General features: G+C 45.0%; 1 protein-coding gene across 3 annotated transcripts in view; it reads left to right on the forward strand.

Annotated features, from left to right (window-relative positions):
- Positions 1-2248: 2248 nt before the first annotated feature.
- LOC140735695 (sodium/myo-inositol cotransporter 2-like) overlaps positions 2249-21203 on the forward strand; it is a 138662-nt gene continuing 119707 nt past the window's right edge. For 2 of the 3 annotated variants that reach the window (XM_073061070.1, XM_073061071.1), the window contains exons 1-4: positions 2252-2357; positions 7674-7855; positions 15976-16047; positions 16127-16231. In XM_073061070.1, coding sequence (XP_072917171.1) covers positions 7697-7855; positions 15976-16047; positions 16127-16231 — 336 coding nt within the window. In that variant the 5' untranslated portion in view covers positions 2252-2357; positions 7674-7696. Of the gene's footprint in view, positions 2358-7673; positions 7856-15975; positions 16048-16126; positions 16232-21203 lie in introns of all 3 variants that reach the window. The other variant, XM_073061069.1, reaches the window with a different exon arrangement.

The following is a 21203-nucleotide window of genomic DNA, read 5'->3' on the forward strand; positions in this document are numbered from 1 at the left end:
GGGAGTTGGAGGGGAGATGAGAGTGGGAGGGGTTGTGGGGAGTTGGAGGCCGAGTTGAGAGTGGGAGGGGGTGTGGGAGGGATGGGTGTGGGGAGTTGGAGGGGAGTTGAGAGTGGGAGGGGTGTGAGGAGTGGGAGGGGTGTGGGAGTTGAGGGGAGTTGAGAGTGGGAGGGGTGTGGGGAGTTGGAGGGGAGTTGAGAGTGGGAGGGGTGTGAGGAGTGGGAGGGGTTGTGAGGAGTTGTAGGGGAAGTGGGGGAGTTGGAGGGGAGTTGAGAGTGGGAGGGGTGTGAGGAGTGGGGTAGAGGAGTGAGGGGTGTGGGGAGGGATGGGTGTGGGGAGTTGGAGGGGAGTTGAGAGTGGGAGGGTGTGAGGAGTGGGATGGGTGTGGGGAGTTGGAGGGAGTTGAGAGTGGGAGGGGTGTGGGGAGGGATGGGTGAGGGGAGTTGGAGGGGAGTTGAGAGTGGGAGGGGTGTGGGGAGGGATGGGTGTGGGGAGTTGGAGGGGAGTTGAGAGTGGGAGGGGTGTGGGGAGGGATGGGTGTGGGGAGTTGGAGGGGAGTTGAGAGTGGGAGGGGGTGTGGGGATTTGGAGTGGAGTGAGAGTGGGAGGGGTGTGAGGGAGTGGGAGGGGTGTGAGGAGTGGAGGGGTGGGGAGTTGGAGGGTGTTGAGAGTGGAGAGGGGTGATGAGGAGTGGGAGGGGGTGTGGGAGAGGGATGGGGTGTGGGGAGTTGGAGGGGAGTTGAGAGTGGGAGGGGTGGAGTGGGAGGGTGAGAGTGGGATGGGGTGTGGGGAGTTGAGGGGAGTTGAGAGTGGGAGGGGTGTGGGGAGGGATGGGATGTTTGGGGAGTTGGAGGGGAGTTGAGAGTGGGAGGGGTGTGAGGAGCTGGGATGGGTGTGAGGGGAGTTGGGAGGGGAGTTGAGAGTGGGAGGGGATGTGAGGGAGGGATGGGTGTGGGGAGTTGGAGGGGAGTTGAGAGTGGGAGGGGTGTGGGGAGGGATGGGAGTGGGGAGTTGGAGTTGAGTGGAGGAGTGGGAGGGAAGTGGGGAGGGAGGGGTAGTAGAGTGGAGGGTGTGGGAGGGGATGGGTGGAGGTTGCGAGTGGGAGAGGTGTGGGGAGTTGGAGGGGAGTTGAGAGTGGGAGGGGAGAGTGAGAGGAGGATGGGTGTGGGGAGTTTGGAGGGGTGTGAGGAGTGGGAGGGGTGTTGAGTGGGAGGGTGTGAGGAGTTGTAGGGAGTGGGGAGTTGGAGGGAGTGAGAGAGGGAGGGTGTGGGAGTGGAGGGGTGTGGGGAGAGTTGAGGGGAGGGTGTGGAGGATGGGTGTGGGGTGGAGGGGTGAGGAGTGAGGGTTGGGGAGTTGGGTGTGGGGAGTTGGAGAGTGAGAGTGGGAGGGGTGTGGGGAGGGATGGGTGTGGGGAGTTGGAGGGGAGTTGAGAGTGGGAGGGAGTGTGGTGAGGAGGGTGGGAGTGAGGGAGTGAGGTGGAGAGTAGGGAGGGTGTGAGGAGTGAGGAGTGGGGGGTAGTGAGGAGTTGTAGGGGAGTTGAGAGTGGGAGGGGTGTGGGGAGTTGGAGGGAGAGTTGAGAGTGGGAGGGTGTGGGGAGGGATGCGTGTGGGGAGTTGGAGGGGAGTTGAGAGTGGGAGGGGTGTGGGGAGGGAATGGGTTGTGAGGGAGTTGGAGGGGAGTTGAGAGTGGGAGGGGGCTTGTGAGGAGTGGGAGGGTGGTGAGGAGTTGTAGGGGAGTTGAGAGTGGGAGGGGTGTGGGGGAGCTTGGAGGGGGTTGATGAGGAGTGGGAGGGGTGTGAGGAGTGGGAGGGGCTGTGAGGAGTTGTAGGGGAGGTGGGGAGTTGGATGGGGTCGTGAGGAGTTGTAGGGGAGTGGGGCAGTTGGAGGGAGGTGTGGGGAGTTGGAGGGGTGTGAGGAGTGGGAGGGGTCGTGGGGAGTTGGAGGGGAGTTGAGAGTGGGAGGGGTGTCGAGGACAGTGGGAGGGGTGTGAGGGGTTGTAGGGGAGTGGGGAGTTGGAAACAAGTGACAAATGTTAGGCGTGGCGGGCAGATGAAGGTCTGAGTGCAGTGGGAGGTTGGGGCTAGTCTGTGGGGGCTGTGTACTCTCTGTTGGGAGGGTTTATCTGTGTGTCAGTCAAATGAAAGCCTATTAGAGCAGGCAGATTTAAAAACCGGCAGCTGGAGAGTGGATGGCCTCAGCAGCCAATTGGCTTGGAGCAGTGGAATGTAGCTGCCAACTGCCACCAACTGCCATTTCGACGGCGACCACGACAACGGTGGGGAATCTCAATCAGACTGTTTAGTGACGTTGAGCAGCAACAAATCCACACCTGTAACGTCCACCGGTCCTCAGTACTTCAGTAGGTAACACTTCCCTTTTCCAGGGTCGACATTGGGTTGAGTCTGAGCCGACTGCCCCTCTTTGTCCATGAAGGAGCCGAGGGTATGCACCCTACACTCGGTGTAACAAGCTCTCGAGTATAGAGATGTTTGTGTTGTAGTTTGACATTAGTTGTATATAGAATGAATTGGGAAATACTGTAGTGTAATATTGTGGTCCTGTAGTCACTGAATTAACCTCTATTTAAAAGGGAAAATAGAAGTTAGTTTCAGCCTTTTTAACATCTTCCCAGGAGAGTCAATCAGACAGAATGGGGCCCCTCATCGTCAGGTCTCACCTACTGGTGACTTGACCAGAAGGTAGATGTTGAAGGATGGGGAGGAGGAGGGACAAATTTGTCAGTCTGTGGCCTACAACCAGACCCAAAGTGACTAATCATCTGCGATTAGTGGTCAGATGTGCTTGAGGAATGGTTTGATTTTCAGGACTTATTAGCAAACAAATTTGTGGAAATAGGAAATTTCAGGACATCATTTAAACAAAGGGCCTCAGAAATTGCAGGTATAACTCAGATATAACTCCCCCTCCCACCAATCTAGTTAGATTGGGTTTCTGTTCATTTCTGGGCTGTTACACCAATCTGGAAATTGGGCTGGACCCTCCTGAGCATGTCTAAAGTTTTTGTTTGCAGGGCCAGTCATGTGCAAACTGTTATCATTAATCACGTTCCCTGCCTAAGCTGGATGGTTACAGTACAACCTCAAATACTTGTGTCCATTTAAAGCCACATCCTGTGGGCTCCAGAACTCACTGAAAGGTGTTCAAAAACATAGAACATTACAAGACAGTACAGGTTCCTTGGCCTACAATGTTGTTCCAACCTTTTAACCTACTCAAAGTTCAAAGTAAAATTTATTATCATTCTTTTTCCTGCAGACATACTCAACAAATCTATAGAACAGTAACTGTAATCAGGATCAATAAATAACAAACTGTGCAACTGCAAATGTAAATAGTAATGAATAATGAGAGGATAAAATGACAAGATAAAAACTCATGAAAGTGAGACCATCAGTTGTGGGAACAACAGAAATAGAATGAGTGTAGTTATCCCCTTATGTTCAGGAGCCTGATGGTTGAGGGGTAATAACTGTTCTTGAACCTGGTGGTGTGAGTCCTGAGACATCTGTACCTTCTACCTGATGGCAGCAGTAAGAAGAGTGGTGAGGATCTTTGATGATGGATGCTGTTTTGCTACGGCAACACTTCATGTAGATGCTGCCAGTCATTGGGAGGGCTGAATCCACCACCTTTTGTAGGATTTTCCACTCAGAGGCGTTGGTTTTCCCACACCAGGCTGTGATGCTGCCAGACATCTATAGGAGCTTGTCCAGGTTTTTGATGACATGCTGAATCCCTGCAGACTCCTGAGGAAGTAGCGGGTACTGTCGTGCTTTCTTCACAATTATATTTATTTGACGGGTCCAGGACAGGTCCTCTGAGATAATGACATCCAGGAATTTAAAATTACTGACCCTCTCCACCTCTGATTCTCTGAGGAGTTCTGGCTCATGGACTGTTGGTTTCCCTCTCCTGGTCTACAATCAGTTCATTGGTTTTATTGACATTGAGTGAAAGGTTGTTGTTATGACACCACTCAGCCAAGTTTTAAATCTCTGTCCAGTATGCTGATTCATCACCACCTTTGATGCAGCCCACAACCGTGGTGTGATCAGCAAACTCATATATGATGGGATTATGCAGGCATTGGGAAAAATATCCCTCTAATATTTGTAGATTTCGTATTGGAGATGCAGGATCACTTCACCCTGCCACTTTGTTTTTGGCCAGTGTTTTTGTAATCCAGGTCTCCCACTTACTTCTATTGGGATCTTCTCATTAACTTTCCATTTTGAAGTTTAAGTTACGATGGTGGGTTTATTGCTTATGGTTAGTATTGAGGGGGTTTAATATTGGGAATGGGTGCTGTGATTTGGGGGTTTGCTGTAACTTTTTGGGTGATGTGGAGGGGAGGGCCAGGACCGGGGGGTGGAGTTTCACGGCAAAGAAATACGGGGTAGGACCTTGCTGTAGGGAGTAGGGTTGAAAGAGGAACCGAACTGCTGGTGATGTGGGGTGAACGGCTCCCTGGTGGGGAGAGGACTTGGGTTTATGGAGGTGTGTAAGAGACATGAAGCTGTTAGGTTTAGGGGTAGGGCTGAGGAATGGAGATGCTGGCATCCCCATGGGGAGAGAGAGAGGAGGGTGTGAGCTGGTGTTAAGTAAGCCCCTTTGTGGGGGTATGGCCAGGGTAATTTGGGGTGCTGTCCTTTTTAGTTGGGTTGTGTGGTCCTTTGGGTGTCAGGATAAAGGTAAAGGGTAGGGATTGGGGTTAGGATTAGAGTTGGAGTTGTGCTTAGCCACATGGTCATGGGTTGTAAAGTGAATAGAGCAGGGCACTGAGCACACTTCCCTGCGGTGCCCCTATGCTGATGGAGATTGTGGAGGAGATGTTTTTGCAAATCCGAAATGACTGGATTTTACAAGTGAGGAAATCCAGGATTGAATTGTATGAGAGAATACTGAGACCCAGATCTTGGAGTTTACGGATTAGTTTCAAGGGGATGATGGTATTACGTGGGAGCTGTAATCGATTAAAAGCATCCTGATGTCCAGATGTTCCAGGGTTCTGTGAAGAGCCAATGAGATGACATTGCTGTGAATTCTAAAAGCAATCTAACCCTCCCTTCCTACATAGCCCTCCATTTTTGTATCACCTGTGTATACTTAATGCCCCTAATATATCTGCCTCTACTAGGCCTGCCCCACCCTGGCAGGCCATTCCCTGCATTTACCACTCCCTGTAAAAATAAAAATAATACCTCTGTTATCTCACCTATACTTCCTGCAATCATCTTAAAATTATGCCCTCGGGTATTTGCCATTTCCATCCTGGGAAAAAGCCACTGGCTATCCATTCGATCTATGTCATATCATCTTGTGTATCTCTATCAAGTTGCCACTCAACTTCCTTTGCTTTGCAGATGCTTAGCTTGCTCAAACTATCTTCCTAAGATGTTCTCTAAACAATGACAACATCTTGGTAAATCTCCTCTCCACCCTCTTTAAACCTACTTTATAATTCATATAATGAGGTGACTAGAACTGAGCATAATATTCCAAGTGTGGTCTAACCAGGGTTTTATAGACCTGCAACATTACCTCATGGCTCTTGAACTCAGTCCCTTGACTAACGAAGGCTAATACACCATATGCCTTCTTAACCTTTCTATCCACTTGCATACACGAGGCCTCCTCCTCCTCCTCTAATATCAAGATCACACATTTTACTTCCACGTCCCATTCCCATTCTGATATGTCTATACATGGCCTCCTCTACTATCAAGATGAAGCCACAATCAGGTTGGAGGAACAACACCTTATATACTGGCTGGGTAGCCTCCAACCTGATGGCATGAACATTGACTTCTCTAACTTCCGTTAATGCCCCTCCTCCCCTTCTTACTCCATCCCTGACATATTTAGTTGTTTGTTTTTTTCTCTCTCTCTGCCCATCACTCTGCCTGTTCTCCATCTCCCTCTGGTGCTCCCCCCCTCCCCCCTTTCTTTCTCATGAGGCCTCCCGTCCCATGATCCTCTCCCTTCTCCAGCTCTGTATTACTTTCACCAATCACCTTTCCAGCTCTTAGCTTCATCCCATCCCCTCAGGTCTTCTCCTATCATTTTGCATTTCCCCCTCCCTCCACTACTTTCAAATCTCTTACTATCTTTCCCTTCAGTTAGTCCTGACGAAGGGGCTCAGCCCGAAACGTCAACAGTGCTTTCTCCTTATAGATGCTGCCTGACCTGCTGCGTTCCACCAGCATTTTGTGTGTGTTACCCACTTGCATATCAACTTTGAGGGATCAATGGTCATCAGTCTTCCAAAATCCACAGGGAGAGCTGAGCCTATGAGCTTGCCGACTCCACAATGTAGTTTATAATGAGCAGCACTGTGCAGAGATGATAGAGCCACTGTCTCAGCTTCAGAGACCCAGGTCCAAATCTGACCTCAGGTACCATCATGTATGTGGAGTTCGCACATTTTCCCTTGTGACCACATGGATTTCCTCCACCTGCCCCAGTTCCCTTCCACACCTCAAAGACATGTGAGTCAGTATATTAATTAACTGATGTAATTTTCCCCTAGTGTGCTACTGAATGGTAGGCAATCTTCACAGAGCCTACTCCCATTTCAAACTGATACCATCTTCCACCAGGACTTCTCCAGTGGACAATATATCTTAGGCTCAAGGCTTCCAAGCTATCATTACTGAGATGTGTGACTCCTCAGTGGGGCTTCAGTGCACATTGGTGTCTGGGCTCCTGTCCCACAGATCAGTGTCACTTCAGTGTTCTGTCATGGAATCATTCCAAACACCGCCCTAACCCTCCATCCTGACTCCCAGGTCCCAATTCACTATAGCTTCAGAAAGGCCAGCTAGGCATTGTGCTGCAATGTGATTTTCTGAGATTTATCAGCATCATAGATTTTGCAAGGGGCCTGGGCAGCTGTGGATGGCATTCATGTAGTCCATATGTTCAGCACAGTCAATGCTGTGAAGGCAGTGTGCAAACCAGAGGCTGAGTAACACATCACGGGCTGAAGCAATGGAAGCAGGAGAATTAGGAAGGCTCTACCGAGGAGGACACTCCAGTAGAGGAGTCAGGCACTGAGGAATTGATGATAGACCCTGTACATGAGGAGGCTGTAAATTATCCTTCCCAATCCTGGCAATGTGACCCATTCACTCTCCAGTCCTTATCACATAGCTCACTAGTAATCAGTTGAGAGAGCCCAAGAGGGGACACAATCACACTGTGTTGGACCAGCTGCACTGATTGTAGCACATAAGTAAATGAATTGTGGTCCAATTACTGGAACAGCTGGTTACAAGTGTTTACAGAGGGGTGCTGCTCATCCTAACACTTCTTGTTGGATGCTAACCTCATTTGAACGATGCGGGAATGAGTGGAGGTGTTCACAATCTGGAGGGGCCCCTTCTTGTAGTTACACAACCACTCTCTCAGGTCTTAAGAGTATCCTTGAACTCAGAGGAATATTAGCTGGTGGGCCCATTCCTACCCATTTGCAGTGAGCAGGAAGAAAAGACCAGATTAATCTTGGCTATTATAAATTTGTGGTCAAGTAGCCATTTGTGCCAAAATGAGCCAATAGCTCACTGTGATGCACACACAAAGGAAGAAATGAAATCAATCCCAATCTTTGGCACACCATATCATTGTAATGATTTAATGCTTTTGCGTTGAAAAGCAGGAGTAAAGAAGCGTGGAAGAATGAAGACAGCAACAGAGGGAGGGTCCTTTAGGACAGCCGGGAGCCTAGCTAGCACGATGAAGCCTGAAGAAAGTGTGATCTCTCACAAGAAACTAAATTCAACTGATATTACTGTCCTGATCGTATACTTCATATTTGTCATTCTTGTAGGACTCTGGGTAAGCTCATTGTTTTTCTTTTCTCTAAATTGATTTAAAAAAGAACCTTAAATAAAACGGTCTCCTGTAATTTATTAAAATGAAAGCCTCAAGAAGCTTGTTTGAGATTAATCCTGCTTTATAAATTCTGGGTCAAATCATAAATTGCAGACAAGTAGAATATAGAGTGGATTCGGTTTTCTGATGGACTTCACCTTCAATACAATGGCCAGCATGTGCAAAAATCTTGTGCTGTGCAATTTTTTGCCCAGTGACAACAGCATGTGTGCACTGAATTTTATATATAGAGGTATTCATTTTAACAGCCAGCAAAACACTGTCAATGAGAACTTTGATCATTGTTATTCTCGTTCATCTGCACTCTCTCAAAATATACATATCAGATCTATAGCGGGTACTAAGGGATTTTCTCGCCAAAGCTATTGAACACCATCCATATGTGATTTGCTTGCTAAATGACACTTTAAAAGGTCAAGTTTCCAAATATCAGTCCATTTCTTCATACTCGTGAATTCTCCAGCAACTTTTGCATTGTGGCAATACATGTAGGTAACACCAATTTCTTTATTATGTACAAATATTTCTCATAGCTGCATGTTTCTGACTTCATGAGTTTTCGGTGTAGCAGTTTCTACTGTTTCATTAAACCATTCTGCTTTAAGTGAACCAGCAGTTCTTTTGTGTCTCACAAATCCAACAAGGTGAATCAATAATTTTTTCAATAAAAATAGTATAAATAAGCCAGTTCTAAAATCTGCAGACAAATCATCGCAAGCTCCATTTTGTCAACGCTGTCTGCATAAGAAAGTGGAGAAGGAAATGTGATTGTGTACGATGGTGAAATATATTTAACATGCCAATAAGGTAGAGGGTGACAACCTTTTGTGCACAGTTTAAATTCCTTCGTGTGCTAGTAGCAAATGGTTTATGTGTGCACGCACCTTAGAATGAACATTGCTTCAATGCCAATGTCAAGGTAAAAAATAAGTATTGGCAGGGAGCTAATCACCATAAGACATAACATCTGGTGCTAGCTGTTGTCACATACTTTATAGGTTTTGGTTGTAATTTTCCCTTGGTTTCCCACCAGTGCATAAAGAAGGTTGAGGGCAGAGTAGATGAAAATATCAAGGCAACTCAATTTCTATATACCTCTTTAAAATTCATCTAAAATAGATTAGGCCATTTAAAAGGTTCTTACTCAAAACTTTAATGTCTACATGGTTGTGTCCTAATTGTCTTCCAATTATACCTGTGGACCCTGGGTCGGGGGAAGTGGGGCAGATACTTGCTGATAAAATGACTGGTTCTTCAATGAGCAATGTTATCAGACTGTGGGGCCATCTGTGGTCACAGCCCTTCTGCTGGCAGACTTACATTGCTGCCTGGATAACAGTTTGAATACTATCACCCTGAATGGCCCAGTCTTTGGATCATTCTGTGCTAGCTAATTGATCCCAATTACCCCAGTTTACTGCTGCGTGATCATCCTTCCTTTCAATATCTGGAACTCTTCATGATTTGTGAGTGCCATCTCTCTCTCTCTCTCAATGACCAACTCATGTGGAACAGCAGAGGAAACCATTCACAATCAGTGTCCTCTGTTCTTCAGTTGTCAATGTGATATATCCTGTGATACTGCAATCACTGAATAAACCACCTTTGGAAAAGTGGGTCACAGAGTCACTCCATATGGAAACAGGCACTGTGGCTGTACAGGCCACCAGCAGCACTGTCAAGTGTGGAAGAGGGGAAGCAGTGGTTCAGGAAAAAGCATAATCTTCATGGCATGGGTGTGGAAAATGAAGCAAGTGCTATCGAGATGGAGCAGCCTGGAGAACGGAATGGAGTCCTTACAGGGAAGAAGGATGCAGCTGATATAGCTGGGGAAGTCTATGGGCCTGTAGTAAATTTTTGGTGCTTTTCTTGAATCAGAGGCTAAGGTACACATGTGCTGATGTATGGTGGTAAGCATGGATCTCAGACAAGAGTCAGTGAGAGTGGCAACTATCAAGAAGGTGCACTGTGTCCAGAATTGGAGTTGGGACTAATTACATTAGTAAGTGAAGAGTTAAAAGCTGTGTTATCCTAGAAAACTAAAGCTGCAGCACAGCTTGCTACTTTGAAACCATTTGAGCATTTTCTGATATACAGTGCAATGAAAAGGTATTCATCCCCACAACTATTTTCACATTTTATGGTCTCATTTTCTAAATTTAAAAAATATTGAGGTGGATTTTTGAGGTAATCTATAAAACATTCTGCATCATGTCAAATCAAAACAAATATTCCAAAACATGTCAACTTTTTACTACAAATTAAAAAACAAAACTGTGAGACTGAAAATGTATTCCTCCCTTTTGTAATTACTACACTAACTTTCCTCAGGTGCAATAGTATACCAATTACCTTACCAACTCATCCAATTTGTTGATGTAGAAAGTTGGGTGATCACTTATTTTCATTGAACTTATAAGAATAAATAACCCCTCTCTCCATAAGGTCCAATGGTATGGTAGATTTTCAACAGGCCAAACCAAAATGAAGATAAAAGAGCATTCAAGACAAGTCAGGAAAGTGATAACAGAGAAGCACAAATCTGGGGAAGGGTACAAGACCATCTAAAGGAACTGAACATAACTCGAAGCTTAGTGCAGTCCATTGTGAAAAAGTAGAAAAAATATGAAACTACAGCCACATTGCCTAGGTCAGGCCACACTCTAAACTAGTGGTCACCAACCTTTTTAAGCCCAAGGTCCCCTACCTCGGCCTTACTGAAAGGCAAGATCGACCTACTAAATCGTTTAGAGAAAAAACAGCTCAGATTGTACTTCCAACTTGAGGCCTTTTATTTGGGTGAATTGTATTTTAATTACATAAAATGCTTTTGTCAAACTTTCAAATTAATTCAACCAAGAAAACACTGTGACCAGCATACCAAACAGGCCACAGCCGCATCCAGCTCATCCAATAACACCTTGAATAAGCGGTGCTGAAGTGCTTTTCCTCGAATCAAGTTTATCAGTTCGACCACCAGTGTCATTACATGAGAAAAGTCCATGACCTTCCCAGCCAAGGGCTGCTGATGAATCACACAGTGATAATCCAGAAAGTTGGGAAAATCAGGGTCATCACGGCACAGTGCTATAAAAACCAACGCGCACACCGTGCACTGCTGGGGCCCATCAGTAATAATTGCCACATGTTTATGAATGGAGATGTCATTCTCGCAGACATTTTTTTAAAACTCATTGTAAATATCCTCACCTCTCATTCTCTCCTTTAAGTGCAAAAGAGTGAGGATATTTGCTGTAAAATCCTGGAAAGCCATTCTGACAAAAACAACAGGCTGAGCTGTTTGCATTACATCCAGGGATTCATCAAACTGTCGTGAAAAATATTCACAGAGTGACAAGTCTTTTAACACGTTGATCTACGTCCTCTGAGCTTTCAACCCTGATTTCAGCTCCTCAACTTTCCTGGTATTGGTGAACTGTTACTGAGACACTAGTATAAGTCTCAGGGGTACGCAAGTTAATGACGCTACTGTTTTTGTTTCCCATTTCTTTGCATTTGGGGAATGTTGGAAGTTAAAGGGGGAGAAGTGTAGTAACGTGAGCATTATAAAGATAAGTTAATACCAGTTAGGATCATGGTAAAGCTGTTTGTAAAGAGAGATTGTTTCCGGGGTTGCGGGGTTTTCATTCTGGTCTTTTCTGCCCGCATTAGTGAAAACCTCTCTATGATAATATCATTTTACCGTCCTAGATAAAGTTGTTCCTTTTGGGCATGAAGTTGTTGAGTGGTCCTTTTTCAAAGCAGAAGTTACTACATATTTGCATCAAAAGGTTTATCAGGCATAATGTATTTGTGTATTTATTTTTCATTTTTTCGGGATCTACTGGGAAAGTCTCAAAGATCGACCAGTTGATCGCAATCGACTGGTTGGCAATCAGTACTCTAAACTTAGTTGCCAGTGAAGAATGGCACTTGTAAGAGAGGCTACTATGACACTAACAGTCCTCTGAGGGAGCTGCAGAAGCCAGTTGCTGTAACTGGAAATGAAGTTCATGGATCCACAATCCCTAAAGCCTTGCACAAAAAGGGTATTTATGGAAGAGTGGTAAGGGAGAAGCTCTGGCTAAAGAAAAAGCATTTAATTGCCCGTAAAGACTTTGCAAAGTGTCACATAGAAGATATTGTAAAGATATGGAAGAAGATCTTGTGGTCAAATAAAACTAAAGTAGAGCTTTCTGGCCTGAAGACCAAGATGTACATGTGGTGTAAATCTAATACTGTGCATCAACCAGGTAACACCATCCTTAGAGTAAAGTATGGAGGTAGCATCCTGATATGGACTAGCTTGGAGCAGCAAGGACTGGAAGTCCGGTCAGGATTGATGGGAAGATAAATGCTGCTAAATACAGAGAGATCCTGGATTAGAAACCTACTAGTCTCTGACAGAAAGCTGTAACGGGAGGAATTTTGCCTTTCTTACAACGACCCTATACTCATTGCAGAGGAACTATGGGGTGGTTTCAAATGAAGAAAATTGATGTCTTTGAATGGCCCGGTTAGAGTCCTGACCTTAATCTGATTGAACATCTCTGTCCACTGCTGCTCCCCAACTAGCCTGGCAGAGCTTGAGCAATTTTGAAAGGAGGAATGGGGAACTTCAATATGTACAGGGATTGGGAAAATCAGGTTGGTGTCAGATTTCAAGATAAGGAATTTGTTGAACACCTGTGAGATGGAGGCCAAGTTTGTGGGTATACTTAAAGCGAACATTGATAGTTTCCTGATTAGTCAGAGCATCAAAGCATATGGCAAGAAGACAGGTGTGTGAGGTTTAATGGGATTGGGATCAGCCATGATGAAAAGATGGAGCAGACTTGATGGGCTGAATGGCCTAATTCTTCCCCTATGTCTTATGGACTTATAAGTCCAACTCACTTGCTATATGATTATATAAAAAACATACTAAATGATCAAGTACACCTTTGACTAGACCAGAATGGCTGCTGTGTCTGAGTTTGCCGTCATCTTACCAAACTAATCCCATCTGTGAGCTGGATGAGGTGTCGAAGGGGCCACCCGAGGCAGTAATTTTGGAGAGAGAGCCGGCCAAGGTCGGGATGGAGGAGAAGAGGCTGTTCGAGGTCGGGATGGTGGAGAAGGAGCCGTTCGAGGTGGGGATGGTGGAGAAGGAGCCGGCCAAGGCCAGGATGGAGAAGAAGGAGCCGTTCGAGGTCGGGATGGTGGAGAAGGAGCCGGCCAAGGCCAGGATGGAGAAGAAGGAGCCGGCTGAGGTCGGGATGGTGGAGAAGGAGCTGGCTGAGGCTGGGATGGTGGAGAAGGAGCCGTTCGAGGTGGGGATGGTGGAGAAGGAGCTGGCTGAGGCTGGGATGGTGGAGAAGGAGCTGGCTGAGGCTGGGATGGAGAAGAAGGAGCCGGCTGAGGTCGGGATGGTGGAGAAGGAGCTGGCTGAGGCTGGGATGGTGGAGAAGGAGCCGTTCGAGGTGAGGATGGTGGAGAAGGAGCTGGCTGAGGCTGGGATGGTGGAGAAGGAGCTGGCTGAGGCTGGGATGGTGGAGAAGGAGCCGTTCGAGGTGGGGATGGTGGAGAAGGAGCTGGCTGAGGCTGGGATGGTGGAGAAGGAGCTGGCTGAGGCTGGGATGGTGGAGAAGGAGCCGTTCGAGGTGGGGATGGTGGAGAAGGAGCTAGGCAAGGCCAGGATGGAGAAGAAGGAGCCGTTCGAGGTCAGGATGGTGGAGAAGGAGCTGGCTGAGGCTAGGATGGTGGAGAAGGAGCCGGCTGAGGCTAGGATGGTGGAGAAGGAGCTGGCTGAGGTGTTGAAGGACCTAATTTGTACCCTGACTTCTGGCTAGTCATCTTTGCTTTTCAGGATATTGTGGATGCGTTCAGAAGCATTGTGGACCCTGGCACCTGGGGCGGGGGGCAAACTACCATCCTTGTTTCTTTTTCGCATCCACAGAATTGTCTATCTGTTCCTCTAACTATAGAATCCCTATTATTGCTGCCATTCTCTTCAGTTCCCTACCCTCCTGAGCCACAGGGCTAGACTCAGTGCCAGGTAGGTCATTTGTCCCCCACCCGTACTCAAAATGGAGTACTTATTGTTGAGGGGGATGGCCACAGGGGTGCTCTCCACTAACTGATGTTCTTTCTTACCTCTCCTGACAGTCACCCATTCATCTGTGTCCTGTAGCCTTGGGGATGACTACTGTCCTATAGCTTCTGTCTATCATCGCCTCACTTTCCTGAACTCAGTCTCTAAGGAGCTGCATCTCAATGCATCTGGTGCAGAGGTGGCTGTCAGGGAGGCCTGCAGTCTCCTGGAAATCCAACAACTGACATGCAAAACAGAACACTGGCCCTGCAGACATCCCCCATTCACTCAAGAGTTAAATAAGAAAAATAAATAAGAAATGAGGGGAGATTTGATAGAGGTATTTAAAATTATGATGCATATAGATAGAGTGAATGCAAGTGGGCTTTTTCCACTGAGGGTAGGGGAGAAAAAAACAGAGGACATGGGTTAAGGGTGAAGGGGGAAAAGTTTAAAGGGAACATTGGGGGTCTTCTTCACACAGAGAGTGGTGGGAGTGTGGAATGAGCTGCCAGATGAAGTGGTAAATGCAGGCTCACTTTTAACATTTAAGAAAAACTTGGACAGGTACCTACATGGATGAGAGGTGTATGGAGGGATATGGTCCAGGTGCTGGTCAGTGGGACTAGGCAGAAAAATAGTTTGGCACAGCCAAAAGGCCTGTTTCTGTGCTGTAATGTTCTATGGTTCTATGGTTCTAAATAAACCTACTTACCTTGTGTCTGCTTGTCTCACTGAAGCCTGTGGAGCCAAAGCCTTACCACTCTGATGATGACCGCTCCACTAGATGGTACCTTTCTTTTGTGGAGACTGGATTTTTAAGCTCCCCTCTGGACCTGCACAGGAATGCTTCTACTGCATCTGTGCTGCTGTTCAAAGACTATTGTGTACTATTGTTGTGTTGTCACTTGGACTTGTTTAATGTTGGATGGTGCAGAGTCCATAAAAAGGTGAGAGTGATTGTCCTAGGAATTTTTATTGTGATTGCATGACCCCGTTGGACACTGGTAATGCAAAAAACTGCAAGCCCATTTCACTGGTTCGTTGATGAGACCAATTAATGGGAGCCGCATTGTCTAGGTTATGCTGAGAACTAGGCCATCGCTGTGGGGTCACCTGTTGTCCATTCCAGGGGAAGAAACACTGAGGTGTTGTGGGAGATGCCTCTGTGGATGTGCTGGAATCCATTCTGGCTTGGGGGCTGGGGCTGGCCCCTGATGTTCACTCAGTGCTGCCCTTTGGTGTTTGCTCGGTGGAAGGACAAGCTGCACCAGGGCAGCTTACCAACAGTCTCAGTCATACCACTCAGGAAATTGGGCAATACTATGTTTTTTATCTTTGTGACCATATGTTTTTCTGAAATCATATGCAGATGTGCTATTTGTGCTACATGTTATGTGTGGTGTGCTGTGTGCTGTTCGTAATGTGTTTCGCACCTTGGCCCAGAGGAATGTTGTTTCATTTGGCTATATTCATGTAAGGTTAACTTGAGGCTTGAAACATTGGAGCAGAATTAGGCCATTTCGCTCATTAAGTCTACTCTGCCAGTTGATCCGGCTGATTTATTACCCCTCTCAACACCATTCTCCTGCTTTCACTCTATATCCTTTGATGCTGTTGCAAATCAAGAACTTATCAACCTCTGCTTTAAATATATCCAATGATGGCCTCTATAGCCATCTGTGGCAATAAATTCCACAGATTCACCACCTGCTGGTGAAAGAAATTCCTCCTCTTACATCAAGGGAACAGCCTCATTTTCAATAGGATCTGAATGGTTTAATGTCACAACTCTCTCCATGTTAACTTGTTATTCATGGGTTACATAGCTAATCCATGTCAAGTATTCCTTTGGTTTCTACAACTTGTCCCTTCCTTCATCTTGTTTTCCATGAATGATCAAAGAGAACAAATTTGTAACACATCATTGTCCAGAATAAAATGTATTAGGACTGAGATATCCATAATTTTTCCTTACTTTCTTTGTTAGGCTATGTACAAAACAAAGAGAAGCACTGTCAAAGGTTACTTTCTGGCTGGCAGGAATATGACTTGGTGCCCAGTGAGTATTTTACCTAATGACTATTTCAGCTTTCCAGGATTTGACACTTTATGTTCATAGTTTCTTTCTCTTGTTTTAGATTGGAGCATCACTGTTTGCCAGCAATGTTGGGAGTGGTCATTTCATTGGTTTGGCTGGGAGTGGTGCCTCGTCTGGAATTGCTGTTAGTGTGTACGAGTGGAGTGTAAGTAATTTATAATATAAAATCAAGCCATTATGCTCAGCCATTCAAGCAGATGTACAGTCACCAAAACCTGTTCCACTAGTCACTCGAATCGTAGCAGAGCCTTTCTGCTCTCTTTGTCCCAGACAACATACTTGTGAATCCCTCTCCACCATCTTTTTGTGTCCTTTCTTGAATATCATATCCAAAACTGCACACTGTTCTTCAGCTGTCTCCGTACAGTTATCTCTCTGCTTTTATATTCTATGCCAAGATTAATGAAAGCAAGTATCCCATATGCAAACAAGAAAAAATCTACAGATGCCAGAAATCCAAGCAACGCAAAGTATTCCATAAGACTTCTTTACCATCTAATGCACCTCTCTGGCCACCTTTTTAGATCCTCAGGCTTGTACACTGAGGTCTCTATCATTCATTCTGTGTGTTCTCCCAAAGTGCATCATCTCAAAGGGTTAAATTCCAATGACCATTGTCCTGCGATCTTATACACTGATTAATATCATCCTGTAGCTTATCTACTTCCTCTTTACAATCAACAGCAGCATTTTCTTGTGTTATCTGCAAACATATTAAACATAATGCTACTCTCTTATCCAAATCGTGAGTGTATACAACAAACTGTGTTAATCCCTCTGGTACACGAATCCACCATCATCACCTTGTCTCTTGTCACCAAGATTCTGGATCCAATTTGCCAAATGGCTGTGGATCCCATGATTTATAACTGCTAGGACCAGCTTCCTGTTTAATTCCTTGTCAAAAGACTTAGTGTAAAATATGTTCTGCAACATTTGCATCAACTTCATTGTCCTTATCAATACTTCTTACTTTTTCAAAAAAATCAAACAAATTAGTCAAATTGGAACTCTCCCTGAGAATGTCATACTGTTCACCTTAAATTCATCTCTGATTTTCTAAGTTCTATTAATTGTGTCCCTCTGAATTGCTTCTCAATTATTGAAGTTAGACTCATTTGCCTGTTTGAACGCCAATAATCACCTCCCTTGTCTCCCATTGAAGTGGCAGTACATCTCATCAGGCCCTGAGTAATTAAACCTATTAATATCTAATACCTCCTCCTTTTAATGACAACATGCTTTAGAATTTCAGTGTCTCCCTCAAATTTTTTTTAACTGCAATTTTCTTTTCCTTAGTGAATTCAAATAAAAAGCATCCTCAATCTCTACATATAGATTGTCCCTTAGAGTTAGCATCTTGTCCTTAATAGACTGTGACACTCAAGGTGGGGGGGGGAGCGTCATCGACAGCCCACCCCTGCATTTCAAATGACTAGCACTGTTTATCGTTCTTGTGTTAAAATGTTTTTGTGGGATTATGATGAGAAGTTCCAGTTCATTTATTGTTACATTTTAGCTTGGGTTATACAGTTATGCACTTGTGTATTTTTGGGTCACCCTACCTGTAACCTGGGTGTGTGATGGTCACCTCCCCTGTCTGTGTGAGACTGGTTGGGTTCACTCTCCGGGATATGGTACCCGGTCTGTTTTGTGTTTATCACAATAAAACAGTTGTTGAGTTAAAGAGCTTCCTTGTCTGTCATTATGGACCAAATGCTCAAAACATTGGTGTCAGGAGTGGTATGCGAGATTGGAGCTACGAGGTCGAATAGAGTGCTTTAAGACTTGGGGAATAAGACGCAGCAGCATTTCTAAGGTATGGCAGGTATGGCGCGTGCCCTGGGTGCCACTTGAAGGGGGCGACACTAAGCAGTTTCTATTAAAGTCAGACAAGCCATCCTTGGATAGTGAAAAAAGAATTTTCTTCAGATGTATGATCTGTCTTTGATTATCATGGGTGAGAAGCACTAGGATGGCCCTATTTCAGAGCATTATGTAAGAAGACCATGAAACATTTCTTCAGGAAGAAGGAGAGTGGAGCTGAAGGATGGAAGAGAGGAAAGTTAGAGGTGGAGGAAGCCAAGAAGTTGATGCCCTTCTTTGAAAAGCCCAGAACAAGTAGGTTGACATGTTCCATGGAGTCGCCTGCACCTGCTACAAGTTTGTTAGTATCCGAAGGTGGATCAAGTACAAATGCGTCACAAGCCAAGGAGGAAGTCAAGTCAGATAAATCCGAGTATGACGAGATTAAGAGTGAGGCTGCCACAGAGAACGTGGACATGACAGGAGGGGAAGACAATGGTGGTGGGGGTGGTGATGTTGAGTTTATTGACAAAATTTTACCTGATGGTATTGAACCTGACGACACTGAACCTAGTGAACAGGATGGTGTCAAAGAGCCTCGAACTGTCATACCAGAAGTGATTGAACAGCATGACATTGGACTTCAGAAGTTTGACAAGGATACTGGAAAAGCATTTCTGCCTGACGCATTGAGAACAGAAATAATAAAGCTGAGTTCGAAGTATTTCCAGAAGAGTGAGGGGCCTTTCCTACCAACAAATAACCGCTCAATGAACAAAACTTGGTTCAAGAGGAAATTGGGAAATGGTCGTGGTGAGGAAGTGACTTGCTCATGGCAGTCTATTCCCCTTCTAAAAAGTCTGCATTTTGTATCTGTTGTCTTCTCTATTCCCGGTCAGACCATCAGTCCTCATTGGAGCAGGAAAGTGGATTCAATCAGTGGAAAGAACTTGAAAGGATTAGTGTTCATGAAAATGTCAAGTATCATCTGGAATGCTTCACACAGTGAAAAGAAATGGAAAGAAATTTAGCTGGAAACAGAGGAGTTATTGACACAGTATTTCAGTCACAGATTGAGAAGGAAAAGCAGAAGTGGCATGATATCTTGATGAGAATCCTTCACTGCATAAAATCCTTTGCGACTCAGAATCTGGCTTTGCGAGGACACAGGGAATCACTTCAGCTAGACGATAACACCAATGTGGGAAATTTCCTTGGCTTACTGAAATTACTGGCTGTCTTTGATCCTGTCAGAAAAGAACACCTCACTCATTTGGAAAGTCATCCTGGATTCACATCTTATCTTTCACTGGGTGTCCAGAAAGAATTCATTCACATGATGGCATCCACTGTTCGCCAGAGTTTTACTGAGAAGCATTCGTAAAGCCAAGTACTATGGTCTCATGTTCAACTCAACTCCTGATCAGGCACACCGTGAGCAGATGTCAAAAGTAGTGAGGTATGTGGAAGTTGATTTTGAGAGGGAAAACAGTCCATGTTAGAGAGTCCCTCCTTGGTTTTATCCAGATAAGCCAGAAGGATGCTGAGAGCTTGGTTGAAGACATCTTGAAACAGCTAGAGAAGGATGAAATGGAGCTACAGGATTGTCGGTCACAGTGCTGTGACAACGCTGCTGTGATGGCTGGACACAGAAGTGGCGTTCATCAAAGAATAAGTGTGAAAAACAACCTGGCAGTGTTTGTGAATTGTGACAATCACTCACTCAACTTGGCGGGTGTACATGCAGCCAAGCAGGATATAGTGATGGTCATGTTTTTTGGAGCCATTGAAGCTCTCCACGTGTTTTTCTCTCATTCAACGCAGCGCTGGGAAAAACTCAAAAACGCCGTGCCTGTGGTTGTTAAGTCGGAGTCCGAAACCAGGTAGAGTGCAAGGACAGAAGCAGTGAAACCCGTCAACAAGAACCTTGAGGAGATACTTCAAGTCCTCCAGGACATGATAGACAATGAAAATGAGACCAGTGAAACAAGAAGTGACGCAGGGCAGCTGTACAACCGTATGTTGAGTTACGGTTTTCTGATTTTGCTAGGATTTTGGAACAAAGTACTCATTCGCATTGACCTTATTCAAAAGAGGCTGCGAGGGGGGGGGACGTCACGTGATGACGTAGGATCAAGACGCGGGAACCCAGCTCTCCCGTAAAAGATCAGTAAATTAATGTTTAAGTGAAGAAAAGTTAGTAAATACTTTCTAAAAGTTACTTATAAACTACTCTGGATTATTTCAAACTATGTCTCATAAACGGAAGACGAAGAAAACTACTACCGTGAAGACAACGCAAATTGGAACAGAATCAAGGCCCACTGCTGCCAGAGAACTGCGGGCTCAGGTATATTTTTCCTCCGGTGATACAGAACAGGAAACTGTGGCAACATCGACCATTTCTAAAGAAAAAGACCAACAAGAACTGCGCAAACGTGAAGGAAGGAGCATGTGCAAACGCGAACAACCTGAACTACAAATCCCAGTTACGACTGAAACCGGGAGTGAAAGTGAATCTGAGGCAGATTCAGATTCTCTGGAAAAATCAGACGAAGATGGAGGTAAAAGTTCTGGAAATATAGAAAAAACTTTGATGCTTATAATGCGTAAATTAGACGCATTAAAAGAAATAAAAAAAATAACAAATATGGAGATTATGTTTGATAAAATGATAAAAAGACAGGAAAAAATGGAAAAGAGAATTATAGACTTGGAAGTTACAACAGAAGACATGGTTGAAAGAATGAATAAAATGGAAGATAATATCTCTGCCTGGACATCAGAAAGAAAACAATTGTTGGAAAATATGGATAAGCTTGAAAATTTTAGCAGACGAAACAATATTAAGATTGTTGGACTTAAAGAAAATATAGAAGGAGAAGATCCGATAAAGTTTTTTCAAAAATGGATTCCTGAAAAATTGGAAATGGAAGAAGAAACTCCAATTGAAATTGAAAGGGCTCATAGAGCCTTAAGATCAAGACCTCAAGCTGATCAAAATCCGCGATCAATTTTGATAAAATGCTTAAGATACCAAGATAAAGTAAAGATCCTGAAGGCGGCTGCCCAATGTGCCAGAAAGAGAAAAGGGCCATTGATGATAGAAGGGAAAGCAGTTCTTTTCTATCCTGATATAAGTTATAATCTTTTGAAGAGAAAGAAGGAATTTAACCCAGTGAAAAAAGCTTTATGGGAAAAGGGTTATAAATTCATAATGCGTCATCCAGCAATACTGATAATTTTTTTGGAGGATGGAAAAAGATTTTTTACCAATTATCGAGAAGTGGAGGAGTTCGCACAAAAACTCC

Source organism: Hemitrygon akajei, chromosome 11 (assembly GCF_048418815.1).
Source record: "Hemitrygon akajei chromosome 11, sHemAka1.3, whole genome shotgun sequence".
NCBI classification, from domain to species: domain Eukaryota; kingdom Metazoa; phylum Chordata; class Chondrichthyes; order Myliobatiformes; family Dasyatidae; genus Hemitrygon; species Hemitrygon akajei.